At 42.4% G+C, this 25,071-nt stretch overlaps 1 protein-coding gene and 1 long non-coding RNA gene across 2 annotated transcripts; one reads left to right on the top strand and one right to left on the bottom strand.

Annotated features, from left to right (window-relative positions):
• Positions 1–2,141: 2,141 nt before the first annotated feature.
• On the bottom strand, positions 2,142–24,002 carry RTCB (RNA 2',3'-cyclic phosphate and 5'-OH ligase). Its single transcript, XM_025881749.2, has 12 exons — positions 23,806–24,002; positions 20,862–20,940; positions 16,832–16,899; positions 15,286–15,385; positions 14,371–14,527; positions 12,399–12,555; positions 10,814–10,973; positions 9,497–9,672; positions 8,814–9,002; positions 8,057–8,167; positions 6,581–6,700; positions 2,142–3,207 (listed from the first exon to the last, which is right to left on the bottom strand). The coding sequence occupies exons 1-12, from the start codon at positions 23,896–23,898 to the stop codon at positions 3,100–3,102; spliced, it is 1,518 nt and encodes a 505-aa protein (XP_025737534.1). The 5' UTR covers positions 23,899–24,002; the 3' UTR covers positions 2,142–3,099.
• Positions 23,956–24,361, top strand: LOC141374074 (uncharacterized). The gene is made up of 2 exons (XR_012380622.1): positions 23,956–24,080; positions 24,200–24,361. It is a non-coding gene; the product is annotated as an uncharacterized lncRNA (long non-coding RNA).
• The last annotated feature ends 710 nt before the right edge of the window (positions 24,362–25,071 follow it).

The following is a 25,071-nucleotide window of genomic DNA, read 5'->3' as shown; positions in this document are numbered from 1 at the left end:
ACTGTATTCTTATGTTATAAGGGGATAATACCTACTTTGCCAACCTCATTAAACTCTAGTGAATGGCTCACATAATCCTCCTTCCCTCCTCATTAAGAACTCAAACTGGATGTAAAAATACTGGGTAACCTACAGAGGAGGAATGGTGATTTTTAATGTGTTAAGTACTACTATATGCTTAGCACTCCGTTTATTCACTACATAGTCACAAGCTACAACTTAAATCACCACTCACTTCTCTGTGACATGCCCCTCCCCCATAACATTCTCCTTCTTGGATCACTGGTGTGTCAGATATCAGATACCAGTTCTAGGGCAAGAGCTTCTAAAGATCCGGATCTATTCAAATGACGTGGCATATACTCCAACGTGCCTGATTGATAATGGCATTGTCATCATCAACAAATCCAGATGGCCACAAATCATGGTCTCTGGATATAAGAATCCCACACAGTCAAGCACTAGAGCAGATGCAAAAAGAATGATGTGAGAAATAAGTATAGGATGAGCTTGTGTAAGTTGTGTGTTGGAATTCCAAGCACAAGGAATGGTACATTTCTCAGCACAGAGGTGAAGTCTGCAGGGAATTTTCAGAAATGGGAGACAGAAAAACTTTATAATGAACACAAGGAAAACTGGCAGTCTCAAGCACAAAAAATAAGAAAAGCTAAAAAAAAAAGTTGTTATTCTGTGCTCAAGTTTTTGAAGGTTATATGAAGTACAATTTGGAGATCACAATGCAATTTGCAAGATTTAATTCAGTATTTAAATCTTCATTTCCTTGCTGCCCCAGGAAAGTTATCAAATTAGAAAATTAGTGATTCTTCCTATTTTGCTTATGTCTCATCAACTGGTTTTCCCATCCCTACGCTGATGACAGGGATGATACAGCCCATCATCAGTGTGAGGTTTTGAGAATATTAATTTTAAATGGACTGACTTAAAGGCCCTAAAAAGGGACCAAGATATGCAGAGTTAAGGACTCCTCTTTATGCCTGAAAGAGCCAGATGGGGCCTTATGGAAGAGTGTTCTAGCTGTGCGTGTGTGCAGAGGCCTAGGGGGTTGTTACTTGGGGCAATAAAAACAGCTGATAATGTCCGCTTCATTTGAGCATTTATTTTTAAGTGGCTTTCTAACTCAAAATGTTAATCATTACTTCCTATGGTCATCAATAGGGCTGAGCCCACTGCAAATGCTATGTACAAGAAAAGCTCATAGCGCAGAAACACCACCACCTAAGCCACTGTCTTTGTATGTCCTTCTCACCTGCCCCTCCTCGCACCTCCCCGGAGTAACTTTCAAAGCTTCTAATAAAACTCAACGTATGTATTTAAGATGATGCACAGCATTTCTTGCACTGCCATCAGTTAGTTTTGGGAGGGGACCTTGCTTTGAATTAGTTTCAAATGACACATCATTCAGCAAGCACGGTTAGGGGGAGTCGCCCCTCCCACGTTGTTCACCCTGGAGAAGCTAGCACCTGCCAGAAGCCTGTTCCTCACCTCAAGGTGCCCTGCAGCATTCGCTGGCAGCTTGCATCCTTCAGTCATGTGTGCACAACAGCGGCTGGGCCCGTCTGAAGGCATGAGTGGCCTGTAATGATCACATCAAGAGTCCAAACTGATGGTTATTTTCAAACTCTACCATCAAAATATTTAGGTGACTGGGTGCTCAGCATCGAGACACGCTATGCTGTTTCCTATCGGCCATTTTTCAGAGGAAGTCTATCTTTTCCAGCCCTTCCAAATGGCAGCATCTAGAAGGTACTCTAAGGAGGGTTTTTACTGTAAGTTGAGGTTTTAAGAAAGAAGATTTTAGAGTGAGGACGCCTGGGTAGCTCAGATGGTTAAGCATCTGCCTTTGGCTCGGGTCATGATCCCAGGGTCCTAGGATCCAGTCCCGTCTCGGGCTCCCTGTTCCTTGGGAGCCTGTTTCTCCCTCTGCTTCTCTCTCTCTCTCTCTCTCTCCCCCTCTGTCTTTCAGGAATAAATAAATAAAATCTTTAAAAAAAAAAAAAAAGAATATTTTAGAGTGAGACACTGAAAGCAACCTGGGAGAAAATCAGGCAATAGCAACACTAACCAAAGTGAATCAAGCACAAATACTAACGGTTCTGAGATATAAACTATTAGGCACAAGATAAAACAACATATTGCAACTTTATTAGATTTTTCTATTTTACTGGCTATTTGGACTCAACAAAGGCCTTAGTAACCTGTCACTTTAACATCTTCAGGTGTCACCGTACAGAACACAAAATCTGACTGGATGGCACCTGTCAACCTGTAGAGCAGAACAACCGTTAACATCACAGCTGTGGTCATGTAATGTTTTTATAATAATTCAATCACAAACATATTCAGTATCATGTGCAGGTTTTCTGCTGCTGCAAGACCTCATCCAAACCAGGCCTCGTTAATGACAGGTCCCAAAAGATGCCATGTGCAGGTAAGGCAAAACTCTGCCTCATATTTAGGATAAGCAAAGTAGCAAGTCTATGAAAAATTACTTTTAAGCCCCTATTCCTATACCTCCATACACATTCCCTCCTCAACGTATCCCATTATCCATTCATCTAACATCTGGATAGGACCCCGTGGGTACTTTCCAAGTGAGAGTGGAGTTTAGGGTTTTGCTGGGTTCAGGCGAAGGGGCTGGATGGGTGGATGAATGGACAAACCAACAAAGGGAGGAGGGAAAGGAAACATTCAAAAAAACTTATTTACTAGAACGTGCTTCATCTCAGACTATAAACCGGGCTTGCTGTAAAGAAGTTCATTCTGATGACTACAGGCTTCCATGAATGAGTTAGGCAGTATCTTGATCTAACCCCACCCCCTAACAGATTTTCCTCAAACCTGTGGGACAATCAGGGAGGAAGCACAGACATCCCTTTCCAAACGAGGGCAATGGGACTCCTCCTGGAAGGTAATGTTACCACCCTGGTTCCCAAGAGCGGCAGCTGCCCGCCAGCCATTCGGGGGCGGGCAGTTACAGCTGTGCACGTTGAGCCGGTCGGGTCTCGGGTGTCTGAGGAGCGTTTTCGTCCACCTTTGTTCCATGAGGGGCAGTGGCGTTTGGTGACTGCGGTCAGCGTTCTATCCTTTGATCACGGCAATCGGTCTCAGTTTAATGGCCTTCTTGCTGATTCCAGCATCGTGGCAGGTGTTCACCACATCTGTCACGTTCTTATAGGACTCGGGAGCCTGCAGGGGAGGAGTTAAACATTGTAAAAATCTACTTAAAATGTAATCCTTGAAAGCATTAAACTTCACGTGGGATCAAGGAAATGCACATTAAAATAATACTGAGTTTTCTTTTTGGTGTGTGTATCAAACAAAGATGACGAGTGAACTCAATGTTGGTAAGAGGTTAATAAGATAAACACTTTCACCTTGTTTTTTATTTTTTCTGTCTCATAATTTCCCCATAGAATGTATATTACTTGTATAACTAGAAAAAACAGTAAATGTTTAACTGAATAAAACACACACCCTAATACCCAACAGAAAGGGAAATGCACCAAATCATCCTGTTAGTGGTAATTATCTTTGGTTGGTAGTTACTGGCCATTCTGATTTTCTTTCTTTATTTCTATAGTTGTCAAAATTTCTGGAATGAACAGTTATTACTTTCACAACCAGGGAAAGTCATTCAACGCACCTATATCACTAACACCGTGTGTATGTTTATGTGTATACACACGGACGCGCGCTCTTCCGAGTTTCCAGCAAGACCTCGACCCTCCCTTCCCCCTCAGTCACTGTCCATTCAGACTAGTCTCATCACACACCCCCTCTCCCCGTTGATGGCAGCATAGCAGTTCAGGCCTCCCAGTGGATTCCCACAGGGCTCCGTACACACCCCTTGCTAGCTCATTCCCCTCCAATCTCTAACTTTCTCGCACTGCAGCCTCTGGACTCCTTCCAGTTAGTCATGTGCAGAACGTTCTCCTTGTCCCCCCTGATCTGAGCACTCCCTTCACCCTCCTGCTCTTGAGGAAACACAGATCTCCCCCAGGGGGGTAACTTCCACCTCCAACTTTCTGAGGTACTATCTACCTTCCCTCCTAAGTGGGGTCCTGTCACTAGGCCCAGGAGGGTGACAGGTGGCCTTGCTCATCTTGGTTCTTTCCAGGCCATTCGCACCCCCTCCTCCCTAAGGACTCCCCGTTTCCCGTTTTGAGTCTCCGGTCATCTTTCACTCCCTCTTGTTGTGGTTACCTGCTAGACCCAGAAGCACTCCGTAGCATTACTTGAAGATTTGTCGCTCCTGGCTCACTGTCACTTTGTCCTGCTATAATTCCAAATGGTTTCAGTATCTAGGAAAAGGACCCTTTCGGTATCTTGGCTTCTAGTTCCTTGACTTTTGCTCCTTCGATGCTTACCCTGATCATTCACTCCCAGCCAGGGCCACCACACCCCATAACTTGTCATTACCAGCAATTACAACTCCTCCCTAATCTCCGTTTGGAGCCTGTCAGGCTGCTGATTACAGCTAGGTTTCCAGCTCACGCCCTCTCGTGCTCCATCTCCAACAATCCTTGAACCCCGTGAGATGTACAATCCCTTTGCAATCCCTCAACAACCTTGCTTCTCTTCCACTGCACCATACTTGCAAACCTGGTTAAAGTTAACTCAACCTCTATTTCATGCCTGCACCTGTACAGCTGAATGTAGTTGAAAAACACCCGATCACCGAATTTAGCTCAAGTAGGCCCTTGCTGCTGCCCTGGCACCCACCCAAAATCTCACCATGTTGATTATTCTTTCTTAAATGGTTATCTCATACCTTCTCCTGTGTCCTCATGCTTAAGTTGCTGGTACCACTTTCTATTACGCTGAAAAAGGAGAAACCACCAGAACAGAATCTCCATAAAATCTCACCAGCTCTTCCCTGACTACCTGCATCCTACCTTCTCTCCTTTTATTAAGGATTCATTATCTGAGCTCCTAGCAAAGACCAACCCCATGCACTCTCATCTATCCAGGGACACTACTCCAGTAATTCCCTCCCCTTTTCTGCATCATCAATTTCTCTTCCAGATTCTTCTCCTCAGCGTGCCAGATCATGTTACTCTTCTGCTCAAAATTCTCCAGTGTCTTCCCATCACCTCCCTCAGAGTAAGAGCAAAAGTCCTTTTGTAAAGGAAAGGCAAGGACTCACACGATCTGGCGCGCCGACCTCTCTGACCTCAGCTCCCTCTTGCTTGCTCTTGTGGTAGTGGCCTTCTTGCTATTTCTCCAACACCCAAGCATAATCTCGCCTTAGGGTTTCTGCACGTGGCTGTTCTGCCTGGAAAGCTTGCCCCTAGATACCTACATAGTCCACTCCCTCACTCTCTTCAGGTCTTCACTCAAGTATCACTCCACTACACCCTATTTAAAACCGCACCCACTTCCTTTCCCTATCCCTGTCCCATCCGTACTTTGTAGCATTTAATGTCTGTCATCTAACACTACATCTTTTACTATGTGCTAAGTTTCACAAAAAAGGGATTTGTTGGTTTTGTTCTCTGCAGTACCCCTAACACATAGAATAGCACCTAACTATAGATGTTTAATAAAGCATTTCCTGAGTGAATGAAAAAATCATATGTAAAACATACACATAAAGAAAATACCAAGTATCAATAGAGGTTATCTCTGGTTGGTGGAATTTCAAATGTTTTGTTTTCTTCTTTGCATTTTCCAAAATCTCTTAATGAAATAAGTGTTTCTTTTCTTTCTTTTTTTTTTTTTTTAAGAGAGGGAAGGGCTTGGGAGAGGGAGAAAGAGAATCTTAAGCAGGCTGCATGCCCAGAGTGGAGCCCGGCTTGATCTCACAACCCTGAGATCACGACCTGAGCTGAAACCAAGAGTCAGACGTTTAACCAACTGAGCCACCACCCTATAAACAGGTGTTATTCTTCAAGTCAAAGAAAAAATTGTTATTAAGAAATAAGGCTTTGTCATACTCTATGACTCAGTAAGTCTACTCTTGGGATTTCAGTCTCATTATTAAAAACAGCTGGATGGGGGCCTGAGTGGCTCAGTCGGTTAAGCGACTGCCTTCAGCTCAGGTCATGATCCCGGAGTCCTGGGATCGAGTCCCACATCAGGCTCCCAGCTCAGTGGGGAGGCTGCTTCTCTCTCTCTCTCTCCCCTCTCATGCTGTTTCTCTCTCGCTCGCTCTCTAATAAATAAATAAAATCTTTAAAAAAAAATAAAAAATAAAAACAGCTGGATGGGGTGCCTGGGTGGCTCAGTCGTTTAAGCATCTGCTGTCAGCTCAGGTCATGATCCCAGGGTCCTGGGACTGAGTCTGCTCAGCGGGGAGCCTGCTTCTCCCTCTCCTCCCCATTCGCTATCTTTGTCTCTCTCTCAAATAAATAAAATCTTAAAAAAAAAAAGAAAGGTAAGAATCATTCTTGTGGACTTGCCTTACAATTAATCTCCAAACAAAAGACAACGATAAATTGTAATTGAGATTATTTAAAAACAAACAGTATCTGATAGCAATACCAAAAGTTATGCTCTCTGTGTAGTGGCATAAATCACGGACAGGTTTATGCTGGGCATTTATCAAAATTTCACTTACCTCTTCCATAACCAATTTGGGCGAGGCAACGCGGATTGCGATTCCCATATCTGCCAGTTTGTCCAAGACATCCTGAAAATCTAAATTACGACGAGATTTTGCTCGGGACAGTGCACGGCCCTAGATTAGGAAAGGAATGATCTTTAAAAATTCTGAGCTAAAATTTACATTCAACTCCAGTAATTACTTAAACTTTTGGGATTTATGCCCTTTCCTTGACGACTTCTTTAGAGTTAGAAAATAATCTTTTTCTGTTTCATCAACCTTAGTGTCTTTTGTTACAATCTCATCGTATCCTTCCGGAAAACTAATTTCCACCTATACAGAACATTCAGTATGGAAACATTTAGTTTTATATCTCTAATTACTATTAATTATCAATTCAATATAAATTGGTTTTAATCACAAACAGTAGGTCTGTCATCACAAAAACTTTGTGCCTTGTGATTTAAGTTTCTCAACCTTAGCACTCCTCACATTTTGGGCCAGATAATTCTATGCCACGTAGAATGTTCAGCAGCATCCTTGGCCTCTACTAGATGCCAGAACAAAACTCCCCTCCCTTACTGTGACAATAAACAAACAAACAAAAACAATGCCTCCAGGTGTTGCTAATGTGTGATATGCGATGTTGTGCTGGTTTTGATCACTGGGTTAAAATGAGGAGTTGGGAGGCAGCTGGAAATGAGAAGGGATCAGAGAAAAAGGAAGGCTCAAATATATTTGTGAGGGTCTGTCCTATGAGAAGGTACTCTAGAGTTTCAATTTTCCACTCCATCACTAGCTAAGCACTCCCATGGCTCAGAACATGGCTTGGCAAACTGGTTTGTGGGCCAAATCTGGCCCAGCACCTGTTTCTGTAAATAAACTTTTACTGGAACACAGTAATTCCCACTGGTTTATGTATTGTCTATGGCTGCTTTTTCACTACAACGGCACAATGGAATAGGTACTAGAGACCATATGGCCCCAAAGCCTAAAATACCTACTGTCTGGTGCTTTACAGAAAAAGTCTGCCAACCCCTGGCTTAGAAGATAAGAGGCGATATGGTGAAATAGGTGTGCTGTCTACGCCTGGGCTCTGATGTGCAAATCCCCCAAATCTTGAGTGGACCTACCTAGAAAGGAGCAAATTCCGCAAATGACTAGGTCTGTGAATGGCTGAGATAAGCTGTGATGTGAACTTGCATCAGTTAAAGTTCTATCCGTTATGCAGTGTGGGAATTTCCCAGTCTGGATTTTGTGGACTTGCAGAGATGGGAAACAGTCCCTCACTCTACAATTACTTCCACTAAGGTAGAGATTACTAAGTGACCTTTGTCGGTTCACTAGACAGCATATATTATGGTAAGAAATTCACGTAGAAGACAAGATGGATCCAAACTTCAACTCTGTTAATGCTCAAATATATTAACCTGTCAAAACGCAAAATGACAAACTGAAGAGAGAATTTCTAAGTAAGTTTGTTTTCCTTACCGCTCCATGACAAGTTGTTCCAAAGGTCTCAGTCATGCCCTGTTCGGTGCCAGTAAGAACGTAACTACAAGTGCCCATGGTGCCGCCAATGAGCACGGGTTGTCCAGTGAGCTGAGGATGCACACACAAATCAAACATATTACAATTTAGAAAAGCTTTAGATGGGCTTTTTATGCCTGAGATTTATACTTCCTCTTGCAATGCAGGACTGTGGGAGAAACCTGGGCCTCCAAATACACTGCTTTCAAAACTTACTAGAACATTATTTTAATTCTTGGATAATCGGGAGGGAAAAATGTGAGGACCAGGAAGGCAGCAGAAGACAGACAATGCAAGAGTGAAGCCAAATTCAAATGTCTGCGGAAGCGTCATTAGGAAGAACCATCCCGGGCAAGGCGCTTGACCTCTCCAGGTTCAGGCTAAGGGCCCTTCTACCTCTACCACAGCCAGATACCAAGAAGAGAGAAGAGATGAACAGACTGAGTTTAATCTTAATCTTCCCTTCCAATCATTCAAAAGCCTTGAAGAGATCACCTATATGGAGTAAAAGAGTCTCCATGCAGGACGTTTTAGACTTCCCACTGCAGGCACAGATGAGGGGGGAGTCACTGCTTCAGAGAAGACTGGAAATCAACTGTTCTCAGGGAGGACAGACTTTCTTTACACAACCACTGCCTCTCTGTTTAAATTCACCCATGTTTAGAACGACCTAAATCATGCCCCCACGGCCTAAAACCACAAATGGCTTAGTACATACTTGGTAATCAACAGCAATGAGGGGATGGTGAGGGGGGAAAGCTCGGGTGGATCCCTTCCTGTGAACCAACAGTGTCCGTTCCTTTCCATCCACCACATGCTGCTCTACTTTGGCAATATTGTGAGAAACGTCATAGATCACATGCAGGTCCAAGTCATCAGGGGTTGTGTTGAAGACCTTGGCAAAGGCCTAAAAGGAAAAGCCTATGTTAAAAGCGGCCAGAACCAGCTCTTCAGAACTCCTCTAACTGATTTCAGCTGCTCTATTTCTACAGGGAGTGAGGGATTTAAGAGCTCAAATATGGCGGTATTATTAATCTTCACATAAAAGACAAAAACCATCCTTTACACCACATTGCAAATTTCACTCCATAAATTCCAACTCTGGTTGAAAAGCTGCTGGGCTACTCTTGATTCCACCCTTCAGAACAGCTTCTTCCTCAGCCTTCTAATCTTTGTGAATGCACTTCTATCCTATCTGCTGCTCAAGGCAAATTCTAAGAACAACTTTGGTTTCTCTTCTTCTCTCATTCCCCACACCTGATACTCTGCTGAGCTGATTTAAGGAAACATCAAGAGCCTGGATACTTTGCCAATGTTTCGATATTTATTATTTCGAAAACCAGATTCTATAGGCTGTTTTAAGCCTCATCATGAGTAACAGAAGAGCAACTTCAACTGTACCTGACGGGTTAAGAAGGTCATGGAGGAGCGGTTGACCCAGGCATAGTTTCCAGCAGCTGCCATCCCCTTCAGGTAGTCCTGACCCTCTGGGGAAGCGATCCGAGCACAAGCCAACTGCCGGTCGTTGACTATAATCTTGTCTCTCTTCATGGCTTTTTCCATAGCTACCAGTGCATCTGGACCAGAGAGAAGAAGTCTAAATCGGCCGCTTTTACCTTTATAATTCACCTTTATCGCAGAAAAGTAGGCTACATTCAAAATCATTTCGAAATGGAAAATACAACTTTTCCTTTGACATGTTTCTAAATTCATCTATTTGCTTGGTCAAGACGTGGTTACTGAGGATCTTCTGTCAGCGCTATGTGACACAAAATATGTGGGTTACAAAGCTAACACCTTCCCTGTAGGAACCTGGACAGGGAATGAGAGGTGAACACAAATAGCAACAACATGGTCTTAGTTTCCCCTTTCCTGAAAATGAAATGAATTGAAGTAGTAAAGTACATTTTATTACTATCATGGTTTTAAAAAACAATCTTTTAGTGACTTAACAGAAAAGACTTGCAGGCAAGTTGCTAGAAGAGCAGGAAAATCAAATCCATGGCAAAGTGTAGAGAAGTACTCAGTCAGAATCACTAGTCAGTGCTCCATACATTTGCTAGATTAAATATTCTAATGGGTCAAGCTGGCCCAAATTATTAAATTCCCATAGGATGAAATGTACACAAAAGGATGAACTATTTTAATATACAACTTAAGGTTTATAAAAATTTCCATGCACCTATATACCTTCTCATAAATTCATAAATCCTTTCACACGTCCTGTCAATCATCCAAAGTGATCTTGCTGCTATTCCCCTACCTTCTGCTTTTGTTCATGCTGTCTTTTGGTCATGAATGTCCTTTGAGCTTGATTGTCCGAACTACAAACAGTATGTGTTCACCATGCCACCTCCAGTATCTTTTTTTTTAAATGCTTTATATAGACTGTTCTTTGGTATTTTATCAGGTACTACCTTTTCAACGACGTGACATCTCTTTCTTGAGACAATTTGAGGGCGGGTCCTTGCCAATTTCATCACCGCATACACTATAACACTTAATCTTGCATTACAGGTACATAAGACACATTCGCACACATCATAAATGTATAAATGAAATAGCAGAATGCGAAGTACTTAATCTCCTATGACAATACCATTTGAAATAATAAAAACCTATGCAATATAGTTCCAGAGCTTTCTCTCTGAAATCTCTATTTGGTTTCCCATGAATGCGTGTTTGAGCACTGAGTCAAAAATTAGATCCAGAATGTACCTGTAGCTACTTGGTGGCCCAGGCCTCTGCTTCCACTGTGGATCATCACACACACCTGTCCCTTATGGTCGATGCCCATTTTCTTAGCTGCGTACTCATTGAAAATCTCATCCACAACCTGGATTTCTGCATAGTGGTTGCCTGCTCCCAGGGTCCCCAACTGCAAAAGTAAAAATGTCTGATAAAACAGCTTCTATTTCGCTTTTAAAGATTTATTTATTGATTCGAGAGAGAGCGTGGCAGTGTGCATGCACAAGTCGGGGGAGGTGAAGAGGGACAGTCTTCAAGTAGACTCCCCACTGAGTGGGGAGCCTGACATGGGGCCTGATCTCACAAACCCATGAGATCATGACCTGAGTGGAAACCAAGAGTTGGACACTCAGCTGACTGAGTCACCCAGGCACCAGGCTTCTATTCTGCTTTAAAAATATCATTTAAAAAGCAAATTGGTAAAATCAACTGACAAAGAATCACAGTTTTATATAACAAAGAATTTCTGAGCCTCAGAAATGCTTCATGCATTTAAAGCAATACACAATAAAAAAATATGGTAGAGTAGCTCTTGAAGTTTATTGTATCATTACCTGCTTGAGGTATATAGAAATATGTATTAAAAACTTCATAAACCAAAACTCAGACCATTAAATGGCCCATAGGACATTTTAAACGTTGTGGACAGAAGGGTCAAATTTTGTGATGAACTCTGGTGAATGCGGACTCTTACACAAAGTCTAAGTTCAAATGATTTTTGAAACATCTATGGGTTTACTGACAACTACCATTATCCACCCCTGAAAGAATATAGCCTGTAACTGGAGTTAAGAGATGATTTAGGGACCAGGGCACAGAAGTGCTGGTAGTCTTTAGAGGCTGCCTAGTTTTAACTAGTTTAACTAGTTTTCAGATAAGAAAACCAGACTCAGAGGTACACCTGGGTGGCTTAGTCGGTTAAGCATCTGCCTTCGGCTCAGGTCATGATCCCAGGGTCTTGGGACCCCTGCATCGGGCTCCTTGCTCAGTGGTCCAGCCCTCCCAACACACTCTTCCTCTGCCTCTCCCCCTACTTGTGTTCTTGCTCTTTCTCTGACAAAATCTTAAAAAAAAAAAAAGAAAAGAAAACCAGACTTAGGCAAAAGAGACTTGCCCATAGTCACAGTGAATTAATGGCAAAGCCATTGCCATTAGCTGTAGATTTCAAACGTGTGGTATATTCTTATCTCATGGACGCCACGAACTGACAAGATATGTCTTCTCATCTTAGACTCCATAAAATTCAGCCACATCTGTGGACTGTCAAAGTATGTATGTATGTAATTTGGGCATAGATTTTTAAGCCTTATAATCATATCTCATTTTTCTCCCATCCATTTCTAATTCAGCACATCTTGTTGTATTTTATGAACATCTGCAAGTTCCTAACAGTTTTTTAAGAGTAAGAACAGAGCATAAACAAATTTGTGTTCTTTTTGATATACTGTGAAAAACCTGGGGTTATGTTTGCTACATAGAAGACGTTTCCCACTCAACAGAAACATACGACCCCCACCCCCGGGCCCCCAAGAACGTTGCCCCTTCCACGTGTTACCTGAGGAAGGCCTCTTTTCTTAGCCCTCGCAGAGACCTTGTTGGGGTCGGCCTGCAACATCCTTCCGTACTCCTCACAGTGCTCCTTGTCCTCAGCCCAGGCATAGCCTTCCCGCAGGGACCAGTCCACACCCATCTCCAAGGCCTCCTCCAAGTCTCTGAGGGAGTAATAAGGTCTGGTCATTTCACAGCCAAGGCAGAACAAAAGCCAAGATGACAACACCTCAAAAGGGCAGAGGGAAGCAGTCCGTTTACTCTCGTCTGTGTACCAGGTGCCGTGCTAGATGCAGTTTACGCTCTCAGCAGCACCAGTTTTTTTTAAGGAAAGCAGCTACATGAGTAATTGCAATACAAAATAGTAAGGACCACATGAGAGGCGATTATAGTTCTTTAGACATTTATTCAGTCCCTTGTACTCTTCAAATCTTATTTGCATTAGATTTGCCTCTCCGAAAGGCAAAGAAAATTTATAACTGTCATCAGATATCACCATCTACACTAACTTTACCACAGATACCCACCTTTGTTAATAATTTATGAAAAATTACAGCCAAATAATAAACCTATGTAAATGCCTTCAGGTGGCACAGGATCAATTTTAAGGTATCTCTGCAGAAATACTACCTGGCTTCAGTGCACATGCATTTTGAAAGGGCACATACATTAAATTACTATAAGGAATCAGCCTTGGTCTTCATCTAAGGTCCAGGTCCAGCCCTCCCAACACACTATCTGGAAGGTTAAATGATCAATATCATCTCCCCACTACAGCCCATTTCAAACATTATTTATGACATAGGACAAAATTTCTATTTAAAATATTTATGAAGATCTTAGAATTCATAATGTTCTAGGTATGCTTTTCAAACCAGGGCTGCATGTCAGGGACCACATAAATCACAGACCCTCCAGGTTTATCAGTTTACTCCAAGTTTTTTGTTTTTGTTTTTTTTGCTGGAGGGGAGCTGCAGAAGCAGTTAATAGCCAGAAACATATTGGTATTAATGTATGTTTGTGTATGTAATTAGAATGCAAAAGTCACATAAATTTTAAAGATAAAACAGAAGATGCCAAAGCAACATTCTAGTTAAGCACGCATTCCGCAAAGTTTAAGATACACAGCTTTGCAAGAGCCATGACGGTACCGTCAATGGCCATCGAAAAGGCAGTTATGCTGTGGCTTTCAATTTCATTCTCTACTGCTGCAATATTTAACATCCTCGCTAAATATACAACATTCAGTGCCATAATTAAAAAAGGAAGGTCGTGGCTAAATAGAGGCTCACTGAAAAAAGGCGGTTCAGAATACAGTCTCTGAAGCCCAAGGATCTTTGGTTTGAATCCTGACTTTACTTACTAGCTTACTATTACCTCTTTATTTTTTTTTTAAAGTTAAATTTCAGTTTTTTTTTTTTGAAGATTTTATTTATTTATTTGAGAGAATGAGAGATAGAGAGCACGAGAGGGAAGAGGGTCAGAGGGAGAAGCAGACTCCCTGCCGAGCAGGGAGCCCGATGCAGGACTCGATCCCGGGACTCCAGGACCATGACCTGAGCCGAAGGCAGTCACTCAACCAACTGAACCACCCAGGCGCCCTTACTATTACCTCTTTAAACCTCACTTTCCTTTCTTGTCAATTGGGAATAACATTAGGGTTATTATCTAAATAAAATGACATGATAAACGTATACTATAGCACAGCACCTTCCATGTAGGAAGTGCTCAATAACTCTCAGTGGGTATTTCTCTGTTATAAATTGTGTGTGTCAAAGGCTGTTCTAATAAACATCATTTGACTAATCTCTCTAATCAATGGGGTGGGGGGCACCTCATGTGTAAAAGAACAATTCATTACCACTTCCTGAAAGGTGACTGAACAATCCCCATCCCCTAAGCATCCTACACTGGTTATGAATGAGGGTCACGTGGTTATTTTCTTTCCCAATCCGCTTATTGGAATCTTGTCCTCTTACTTGGCACTCATGGGGATGACACCTTTTGATCCCACCCCGACAGGAATGTGGTCAAACATAGCTTGGGCAAGTTGCTCCTTCACAGGCTGGACATCACTTTCGTCTAAATTGGTTCTTAGCAAGCGCACACCGCAGTTGATGTCAAATCCAACGCCACCTGCAAAATAGAGAAGTTAGTCACATATTAGCAAAACCAGGTAGTTGGGCAATGTTACCTGTGGTTTCTCACCATTAATAAGGGGTTTGAAAGACAGCTCTTCTTTTAAAGATAACTTTTTAAAAGTAGCCCACAAAGTGGGTAAAGTCTGATGACATTAATACACTTGAAGTAATGTACATACTGCAGGTACTTTGTGGGCCAGGAAGGCGGTAATGAACAATGAGTATCATCTAGACTAAAGATTAAAAAAGATGTATACAATTAGAAATTAATCATAATGATAAGTTATCATCTAGACTAAAGATTAAGATATATGCAACTAGAAATTAATCATAATGATGATGATAAGAGCAATCACTTACCCAGTACTTCCTAAGTGCCTCGTACTGTGCTAAGTACTTTTCACAGCTTAGCTCATTTACTCCTCATAGTAATGCTATGTGGAGTTAACGTTACTAGCTCCAATTTGCCCAAGAATTAACTGGGACACAAAGAAGACAAATAATTTGCCAGCGAAGCGTTTCAGTTTGTTTTGTAGCCAATGTCTAAAAACTGCCTGGCATATAGTAGGAGCCCAAATAATTTTCCATAAATGTACACTTTACTTGATATTTTAATAGCCTCCAAGTGTCCACAATTAATCCTCTCAGTAAACTAGGGGACAAGGAATGATAGACATGAGACTGAGAGACATCCATACTCTATTTCAGAAGGACTGTGCTTCACCTGACGGCAGATGTGCACAGTGACCTTACCTGGGGATACCACTGCTTCAGGGTCACTCATATCAAAGGCTGCCATATTCCCAATAGCAAACCCATAACCTGAATGGACATCAGGAAGCCCAATAGATCGCTGAAAAAGAATTAGAAAATGAAATACAGCTTTCTCAACCTGACAAGACATTAATTCTCAAGTGGGCTGTGGGCCGAAGCCTTCCCCAAATCAAGATTCTGTTTTTGTGAAACCTTCTCTATTGGTGAAAATTAAGTATAAAAACTTCTAATCATAAAGTTAAAAATAGCGGGGGAAAAAAACCTTTTTAATAAAGTCTGACCATTAACTAAGGAAACTGAAACAGAAAAGCCTCAGTATAACATGCTATAGGAAGGCCACATACTAACTTTAAGATAGTATTACGTTCTAAATATTTGTTATAAAAAAAAGATTTACTTATTATTTCAGAGAGTGAGTGAGAGTGGGGTGAGGAAGTGAAGAGGGAGGGAGAAAATCTTTTTTTAAAAATTTTTTATTGTTATGTTAATCACCATACATTACATCATTAGTTCTTGATGTAGTGTTCCATGATTCATTGTTTGTGCATAACACCCAGTGCTCCGGGAGGGAGAAAATCTTAAGCAGACTCCCGCTGAGTGTGGAGCCCAAAACAGGGCTTGATCCTGTGACCCTGAGATCGTGACCTGAGCCGAAATCAAGAGTTGGATACTCAATCAACTGAACCACCCGAACACCCGAAGTAGAATTACATTTGAAAGATAATCTTTATAGACACGGACAAATTGTGGTCACATCAGGCTAAGTGAAGGGAAATATCTGAAGTATACAGGTCCTTAGTGTTTAAGTCATCATAGGCAAATGTAATCCATTTGCTGGTATGAATACTGTACACTTTCTACATCTGGGGCCTAGGAAAGGGCCCTGACCCAGGAAGAATGCAGGTCAATGCAGACACCTAGACACTTAAGGGTTCCTTACACAATCCATTTCTTTTCATTTTCCTCCCAAGTGCCAGCACAATAAATGGTATAAAGACCTCAAAAAATGTCTGTTGTAAGGATTTCATACCTTCTTGTGATGGTGGAACCTGAAAGTTAGACCGTGGAGGGGCCCCACTTGCACCACCCAGGCCTACCTTTTACTGCCACCACCCTCCTTTCCCAATCATGCCTACAACAACTGTACTGTCCTTTCTCCCGCCCCCCACAGGTCTAACCCTTACACTTCTGTCCATTCTTTCTCCAATCATCCCCTTGAATGGGACCAGAGTGAAACTCTCAATGGTGGTACCCTGATCCAGGAATAATGCTGTACTGACAAAGAAACAAGAAAACAAAACTACTTCAAAGATTTTCAAATGCTTACAGGTTCTAGCAAAAAGCAACCAGAAACTGAGATGCTATCCAGACTCAATTACTTCTTTAAGCTCCATGGTTATTTCTAGATGTTTGAAGGTCACTATCTAAGTGACACCGCTATCAGTTAGGCCTAGCCATTCATCCACTCGTGAACTTTGAGACTAGGACAAAATACAAATGATTCAAACTCTGAACACGGACTCACATGAACAATCCCAGGCAGGGCTGCCACATTGCCAATTTGTTTCATGGCTGGCAGGAAGCCACCGACACCTGAAGGCAAAAATTCAGAATTAGAAAAGGGGACGCAGTTGATTTTTAGCATTAGGTATATTCATAGGCTTCCTGCTTGCATTAAATGAAGGGGTAGTGGTCAGGACAAGCAGGAGAGGGCGTGGGGGGTGAAGTGGGAAGGGGGCTTCATCAAGAAGGCAGCGCATGGGGGCGCCTGGGTGGCTCAGTCGTTAAGCGACTGCCTTCAGCTCAGGTCATGATCCCAGGGTCCTGGGATCGAGCCCCGCATCGGGCTCCCTGCTCAGCGGAGAGCCTGCTTCTCCCTCTCCCACTCCCCCGCTTTTGTTCCTTCTCTCACTGTCTGTCAAATAAATAAATAAAATCTTAAAAAAGAAGAAGGCGGCGGCGGCGACGGCAGCACACACACAGGACGGTAGCGAGGGCAACCGGAGTAATCACAGACACGCTGTCAGCGTTCTGTGCATACCACGGGAAGGTTCCTTGCAAACACAGTACTGAGAAATGTGAAACAACTAATAAACGTTATGTTGCCGATGTAAAACAACAACACCACCACCACCACCACCACTGGTTTTACTCTAAGTGACAAAGAAGGGCAATGCAGAAGAGCTGGGACAACACTGGACTGAAAGGCAGGGGACATGGGGCTCTAGTTTTGCTCTATCACTTGGTCGCAGTGTCATTTTAGGCAAGTTAGGATGTCCTGGTGGGGAGAGGGGTGGGATTTAGATTGTTGAGCTAAAAATAAAGGGTTAAAACCAGGTTCCACTGTAATACCATCATCACCATTAGAGCATTATATTAGAGCTTTCAGAAACTTATCCCTAAACATTGGTGCAGTTCTGCAAGATAAGTGTAATCAACTCCCCTTTACAGATGAGATTAGCTGAAGTTCAGTGAGGCTAATCAGTGTACTGGTTAAGAATGCAGTTTGGAATCAGACACTCTTAGATGTGAGTTCCGCCTCACCGAGAAGTTATGCGACTGGACTAATTAAAACGACTTACCAACAAACAAGAGCCCAGGGCTGGATGGTTTCCCAGGGGAATTCTACCAAACATTTAAAGAATTAATACCTATTCTTATGAAACTGTTCCAAAAAATCGAAATGGAAGGAAAACTTCCATACTCATTTTGAGGCCAGCATTACCCTGATCCCAAAACCAGACAAAGACCCCATCAAAAAGGAGAATTACAGACCAATATCCTTGATGAACATGGATGCAAAAATTCTCACCAAAATACTAGCCAATAGGATCCAACAGTACATTAAAAGCATTATTCACTATGACCAAGTGGGATTTATTCCTGGGCTGCAAGGTTGGTTCAACATCCGCAAATCAATCAATGTGATACAATACATTAATAAAAGAAAGAACAAGAACTGTATGATTCTCTCAATAAATGCAGAAAAAGCATTTGACAAAGTACAGCATCCTTTCTTGATCAAAACTCTTCAGAGTATAGGGATAGAGGCAACATACCTCAATATCATAAAAGCCATCTATGAAAAACCCACAGCGAGTATCATTCTCATTGGGGAGAAACTGAGAGCTTTCCCCCTAAGGTCAGGAACACAGCAGGGATGTCCACTATCACCACTGCTATTCAACACAGTACTATAAGTCCTAGCCTCAGCAATCAGACAACAAAAAGAAATAAAAGGCACCTGAATCCGCAAAGAAGAAGTCAAACTCTCACTCTGCAGATGATATGATACTTTATGTGGAAAACCCAAATGACTCCACCCCAAAACTGCTAGAACTTATACAGGAATTCAGTAAAGTGTCAGGATATAAAATCAATGCACAGAAATCAGTTGCATTTCTATACACCAACAACAAGACAGAAGAAAGAGAAACTAAGGAGTCAATCCCATTTATAATTGCACCCAAAACCGTAAGATACTTAAGAATAAATCTAACCAAAAAGGCAAAGAATGTGTACTCATGGATTGGAAGCACAAATATCGTGAAAATGTCTATGCTACCTAGAGCAATCTACACATTTAATGCAATCTCTATCAAAATACCATCAACGTTTTTCAAAGAAATGGAACAAATAATCCTAAAATTTGTATGGAAGCAGAAAAGACCCCGAATAGCTAGAGGAATGTTGAAAAAGAAAAGCAAAGCTGGTGGCATCACAATTCCAGACTTCAAGCTCTATTACAGAGCTGTAATCATCAAGACAGTATGGTACCGGCACAAAAAACAGACACATAGATCAATGGAACAGAATAGAGAGCCCAGAAATGGACCCTCAACTCTGGTCAACTCATCTTCGACAAAGCAGGTAAGAATGTCCAATGGAAAAAAGACAGTCTCTTCAACAAATGGTGTTGGGAAAATTGGACAGCCACATGCAGAAGAATGAAACTGGACCATTTCCTTACACCACACACAAAAATAGACTCAAAATGGTTGAAAGACCTAAATGTGAGACAGTAATCCGTCAAAACACTTGAGGAGAACACAGGCAACTTCTTCCTAGAAACATTGCCAAAGGCAAGGGAAGAAAGGGCAAAATGAACTATTGGGACTTCAAGATAAAAAGCTTTTGCACAGCAAATGAAACAGTCAACAAAACCAAAAGATAACTGACAGAATGGGAGAAAACATTTGCAAATGACATCTCAGATAAGGGGCTAGTATCCAAAATCTATAAAGAACTTATCAAAACACCAAAGAACAACTAATCCAATCAAGAAATGGGCAGAAGACATGAACAGACATTTCTGCAAAGACATCCAAATGGCTGACACAGGAAAAAGTGCTCAACATCACTCGGCATCAGGGAAATACAAATCAAAACCTCAATGAGATACCACCTCACCCCAGTCAGAATAGCTAAAATTAACAAGTCAGGAAACGACAGATGTTGGCAAGGATGTGGAGAAAGGGGAACCCTCCTACACTGTTAGTGGAAATGCAAGCTGGTGCAGCCACTCTGGAAAACAGTATGGAGGTTCCTCAAAAGTTGAAAATAGAGCTACCCTACGACCCAGCAATTGCACTACTGGGTATTTACCCCAAAGATACAAATGTAGTGATCTGAAAGGGCACGTGCACCCCAATATTTATAGCAGCAATGTCCACAATGGCCAAACTATGGGAAGAGTCTAGATGTCCATCAACAGATGAATGAATAAAGAAGATGTGGTGTATATACACAATGGAATAGCATGCAGCCATCAAAAAAATGAAAGCTTGCCATTTTCAACGACCTGAATGGAACTAGAGGGTATTATGCTAAGCGAAATAAGTCAATCAGAGAAAGAAAAGTATCATATGATCTCACTGATATGAGGAATTTGAGAAACAAGACAGAGGATCATAGGGGAAGGGAGGGAAAAATGAAACAAGACGGAACCAGAGAGGGAGACAAACTATAAGAGACTCTTAATCTCAGGAAACAAACTGAGGGTTGCTGGAGTGGTGGGAGGTGGGAGGGATGGGGTGGCTGGGTGATGGACACTGGGGAGGGTATGTGCTATGGTGAGCACTGTGAATTGTGTAAGACTGATGAATCACAGACCTGTACCTCTGAAATAAATAATACATTATATGTTAATAAAAAATAAATAAAACTACTTAAAGTCACTGAGCCTTGCCTTACACATCTGTAAAATGGAGATAACGTTTTCCTCTTAAAATTACTCAAGAATTACATGAGATAATCTATATAAAGTACCAAGCAAAGTGCCTGGCACATAGTAAGTGCACAATAAATGGTAGCTCGTTATTACTGTTCAAGGGTAGCTTCAAAACCAACCAGGTCTACCCAGCTCCAAACAGTTTCTACAAAGCCAGGTGGCTAACAATGCGACCACAAATAAGGAACAGGTTTTTGGTCTCATTTAAGTCTTGATTATTACCTGACAATACTTTTGAATTTTTAAATTATAATTGAGTTAGCATTATCATGCCACAGGGAAGATACTATTTATATGGCCACATGTAAAACTCTAATGTACTTACCACCACCCCGACAGGCATTCCTTAATTCCTCAAACATTAATTTTTCCAGAGCATCATTCACGTAGAAAACTCCTTCAACCTGGTACCAACAAAAAGGAAAAACTAAGAGCACATGCATATGATATATAGGCACCGGATAGAATACACACATTATATGTAATATTTATTTTACTTTACTCTTTATAAAACATTTCCTCATTACCTTAAGCAAGCAGAAAACTTCCTAACAAATACTACCAGATGTTCCTATCTTTAAATGTATTAAAAATGTATTTTGCAATGTTCACAAATTGTTTATTCTCCTACTCTTAAACAAACAGTTAAGAATTCAACAGGAATTTTTTGCATGTGTGGTAAGTCAGTCTTGGGGCACCTGGGTGCCTCAGTTGGTTAGGCATCTGCCTTCAGCTCAGGTCATGATCCTAGAGTCCCAAGGATGGAGCCCTTCACCACATTCATGCTCTCTCTCTCTCTCTCAAATAAATAAAACCTTTAAAAAAACAAAAAAGAAAGAAAGAAAAGTCTTCCAACTATGCTCTCACCAAGGCCAAAAGTCCTACTACTCCTGTGCTTCTAAAAATCAGTGGGTCTTGATATATCGATAAATCAAAAAAGTAAAATTCTAAACATAAAATTGCAGTCATCTGACCTCAGTGTATTTTTTCTGTGCCTAAGACAACAGCACATTACACTTTATTTCGTCCTATGCTGATTTATAAATCAATATTTAGGTAAAGAGTAAAAAAAATTTAACATATAGCTACACAGCTGTGTGCTTAGTTCTAGAATCTACACAATTTAAGAGGATAAAGGAGCTTGACAAAAAAAATACAAAAGGCAATGGAGGACGTAATTATGTAACACCAAAGGCCAGAAGTTTTTATCAGATATCAAAGATAATGAAGAAGCTGCCCACTGAAGAAGCAAAGACTTAACACTAATCACCTGGACAAATTTCTTTCTTTTATAAGAAAGAGGACTTCTGCTTGAATAACACCAGTTGAAAACGGAAAATGTCTCCAGTACAATTTTCTAATTTATTAATTCACCAAACATTTACTGAGGACTTACTATGCTTTAGGCACTGTAGTGGGCACTAGGGGAGATACAAAGAATATATTAAGATCCTGTTTTGTTTTTTTTTTTTTAAAGATTTCATCCATTTGTCAGAGAGACAGAGGCAGGCAGAGGGACAAGCAGGTTCCCCACTGAGCAAGGAGCCCAATGTGGGACTTGACCCCAGGACCCTGAGATCATGACCTGAGCTGAAGGCAGACGCTTAACTGAGCCACCCAGGTGTCCCTAAGATCCTGTTTTTGAGGAATTTTCAGCCCAGGATGCAGCCCAGACTAGAAAGTTAAGAGGGCAATGAGGCAAGCTCTATGATAGGGGAGTGCTATGAAGAAACTGATGAAGTGGCTCAGTAGCCTAGGGAGCCGGAGGAGGCTTGAGAGGTGTTCACCGTTTTAACTAGCTCTTCAAAGACAAGAGACATCACTGGAGCTGCAAGACATTCAGGAGATATAAAGGAGACACAAAAATGACATAAAATTGGGAGGGGAGTCTTTTAGGGAAGAGGAATTTTCAGGGCAGCATTTAGGTCTTAAGGGAGGAATAGAGATTGAGGAGGATAGATTCGGTAATTACTGTGAAATTCACTCATCTCTCAAGAATGGGAATACAATTCAAGCTTAGCATAAAGGTCAGCAACTTTTTAAGAGCAGTATATCGAGATTTCAACTCTCTACTCTTAGGGGAGCAATGATAGTAAAGTGCCCTACAAATAGTTAAACGATAACTGCCTGTCGCAAGATGAGACTTGCTCTTAGGCAGGATTAGCAGCAGTTGTGTGTATCAAAAGTGCTGCTAGAATCACTCCCAGACACCGACGGTGTGTTACACTGACGGTGTGTTATCACGACCATCATGTCGTGGTTACTGCCTACTCCTTCATTCAGGGAACCAGATTCCATTAACAGAAACCGGCTAAACGGAAAACAGCAAAATGGAATCTTATGACCACGGCCCTTTCCTCCTCTCAGTGTCTAGCTTTGCTCATGGGGGACACTCAGTAAGTTTTGATACTGAGTAAGAAGAGTGGAGTGGCTGTCAGGAACTCTTACCAAGACACAGACTCACAAACCTCCAACACGCTTACAGGGCACCTTAAGGGAGTTCAAAAGCTACTTAACATATGTCCCCAAAACCTTACAAATGACTGTTTTCTTCACTTTAATGGAAGATAATAAGCACAAATGGCAATGAAGCCCGAGACATAGCGAGCCCAGGCTTTCACACTCCCTGGTACTGGGTTCCAAGTCTCCATCGGGAATACATCATTCTGTCAGAGGAAAAGAGAAGTAAAATGGGTATCAAGTCCTGGCTGAGCTTCTGACTAGGTGGCTAGAGGAAGCTGTGTCACCAACCCATCCTTAGCGAAGTGAGTATTAAAAACTAGCCACCCTGCGCTGTGAACTTTCTAGACCGCCGCGAGACGCAAGTACGTTTTATTCAACAGTGAATGCTAATAACTTGCTTCAGCAAACAAAGGTCCGTAAACGTCACCCAGATGGCCAGCATGACTCAGGAACGGGGTTCCCGTCCCAGCAACCCCACCTTGGACTGACTGGCTGTGCCACCGTGTGCAAAAACACTAACGCCTCTACAGCTCGGGAACGGAACATCTCACGGTGCGTTTTTGAGACTTTTGCGCCAAAGCGTTTTGCAAGCGCGAATTTAGCGTTCACTTGGATTCCCCAGGAACGTTCCGCTTCGCGGACCTTTTGCGCCGGGAGGTGGGGCCGGCCGGAGGATGGGGGCGGGGACGGTCCCCGCGCCCAGCCAGGGGTCGGGAGGGCGAGGGGGAAGGCCGGGCCCGGTGGGCAGGGAGGCGCCGCGGGCCCCCGGGAAGGCCCCGCCACCGGCTCCCCCTTCCCCGCCTCACCTGCATGTTGGGCACGAAGCCCTTCTTGATTCTCCAGCAGTTTTTATTGATCTTTTCCAAGAACTGCAGCTCATCATTATAATTACGACTCATGGCGGCGACAACGGTAGCAAAAACTGCCCGCTCCGCTTTGAAGAGACGCTGCCGCGCTGTCCCGCTGCCTGAAGCACCGCCTTCCGGAAGTCAACGCGCAGGCGCAGTAAGCTCCGCCGCAGGATGGGCGACGGCAAGCACCGAGGCTCGAAACTCCTGCCACCAAAATCGCTTTTATCTCGGTAAGTTAGACTGCCCTCTAGTGTTTACCTTTCGGATATTTACTAGTCCTCTTCCAGGCTTAAAGCGAAACTAAATACAGCCGTTTCTAGTGAGATGTAGTCATCCTTTGTTTTGGAAGTGCTTTTCAGCCCTTGAAAAACGCACTGAATCTGGATCAGGTCCAACTGCTGTAATGAAAATCTGCGTGGAGTTTACATTCCCAGCAGTGAGGGAAAAAAGCTGTGGATAGCCGAGAAACATGTTTAAATAAATATAACTGGACATTTGTAATGTTTCAGAATGAATTTGTGGATGCACATTAAATGACTTTTCTGTAGAAAAGAACATTCCAAAGAATGAACGTGACAGCTTATCATTTATTCCAACAAACGCTGATAGGGGTGGTTATTATGGCCAGATGTGCGCCATAAAGATGAGCAGATCACAGTCCTTGCGGACGGCGGGGCTTCCCAGACTTCCCTTCTTGGTCGACTAAGAACCGTGCCGTCACGCTCTTTTATACGCCTGTCTCTTGCTCACAGTAGTAAGCGATTTTCTCGTGATTTCGGCTTCTAGTCCCACCTCATGTAAATAGCGGTGACTTTGGAATCGGGAAGACTCGGATTCAATTTCTACCTCTCCCTGGTGTGCAGAGGCTGCTTTACCAGCCTTGTATGATTCATCTCTCTTCACCTTTGTTTCCTCATCTGTAAAATGGGATCACAATTCTTCAGAGTGTCTGTGAGCATTAGGTGAGTGACAGTCGTGGAGTAACCAGCACCGGGCTTGGCATCCACTTGCCCACTAGATTGTGAGCGCCACAAAGGCAGAGTTTGTGGTTTCTAGTCATTCTTACGTTATCCATACGGGTCTCCTTTCCTCCTCTTCTGCCCCAGTTTCACCCCAATAGTTAGATGCTCTAACAACTTAATATCACCAGCTACAAATGATCTAGGCTTAGCAGTCTGCACTGCCATTTCATTTCATCTGGGAGGGAAAACCCTAGAACTT

Source organism: Callorhinus ursinus, unplaced genomic scaffold, assembly GCF_003265705.2.
Source record: "Callorhinus ursinus isolate GAN/ISIS: 27379988/994484 unplaced genomic scaffold, GSC_fseal_2.0 scaffold14, whole genome shotgun sequence".
NCBI classification, from domain to species: Eukaryota; Metazoa; Chordata; class Mammalia; order Carnivora; family Otariidae; genus Callorhinus; species Callorhinus ursinus.
Note: the sequence above shows the minus strand (reverse complement) of the source record. Positions and strands in the feature narration are given on the sequence as shown.

What these genes read in the sequence shown, in the direction of transcription:
- RTCB (XM_025881749.2), bottom strand. Translation starts at nt 23,898, where the DNA reads ATGAGTCGTAATTATAATGATGAGCTGCAGTTCTTGGAAAAGATCAAT. An exon ending in GAACAACTTGTCATGGAGCG is followed by an intron (nt 6,701 to 8,056) that starts GTAAGGAAAACA and finishes TTCCTAATCTAG; the next exon opens with GGCCGTGCACTGTCCCGAGC. An exon ending in CCAAATTGGTTATGGAAGAG is followed by an intron (nt 3,208 to 6,580) that starts GTAAGTGAAATT and finishes CCTCCCCTGCAG; the next exon opens with GCTCCCGAGTCCTATAAGAA.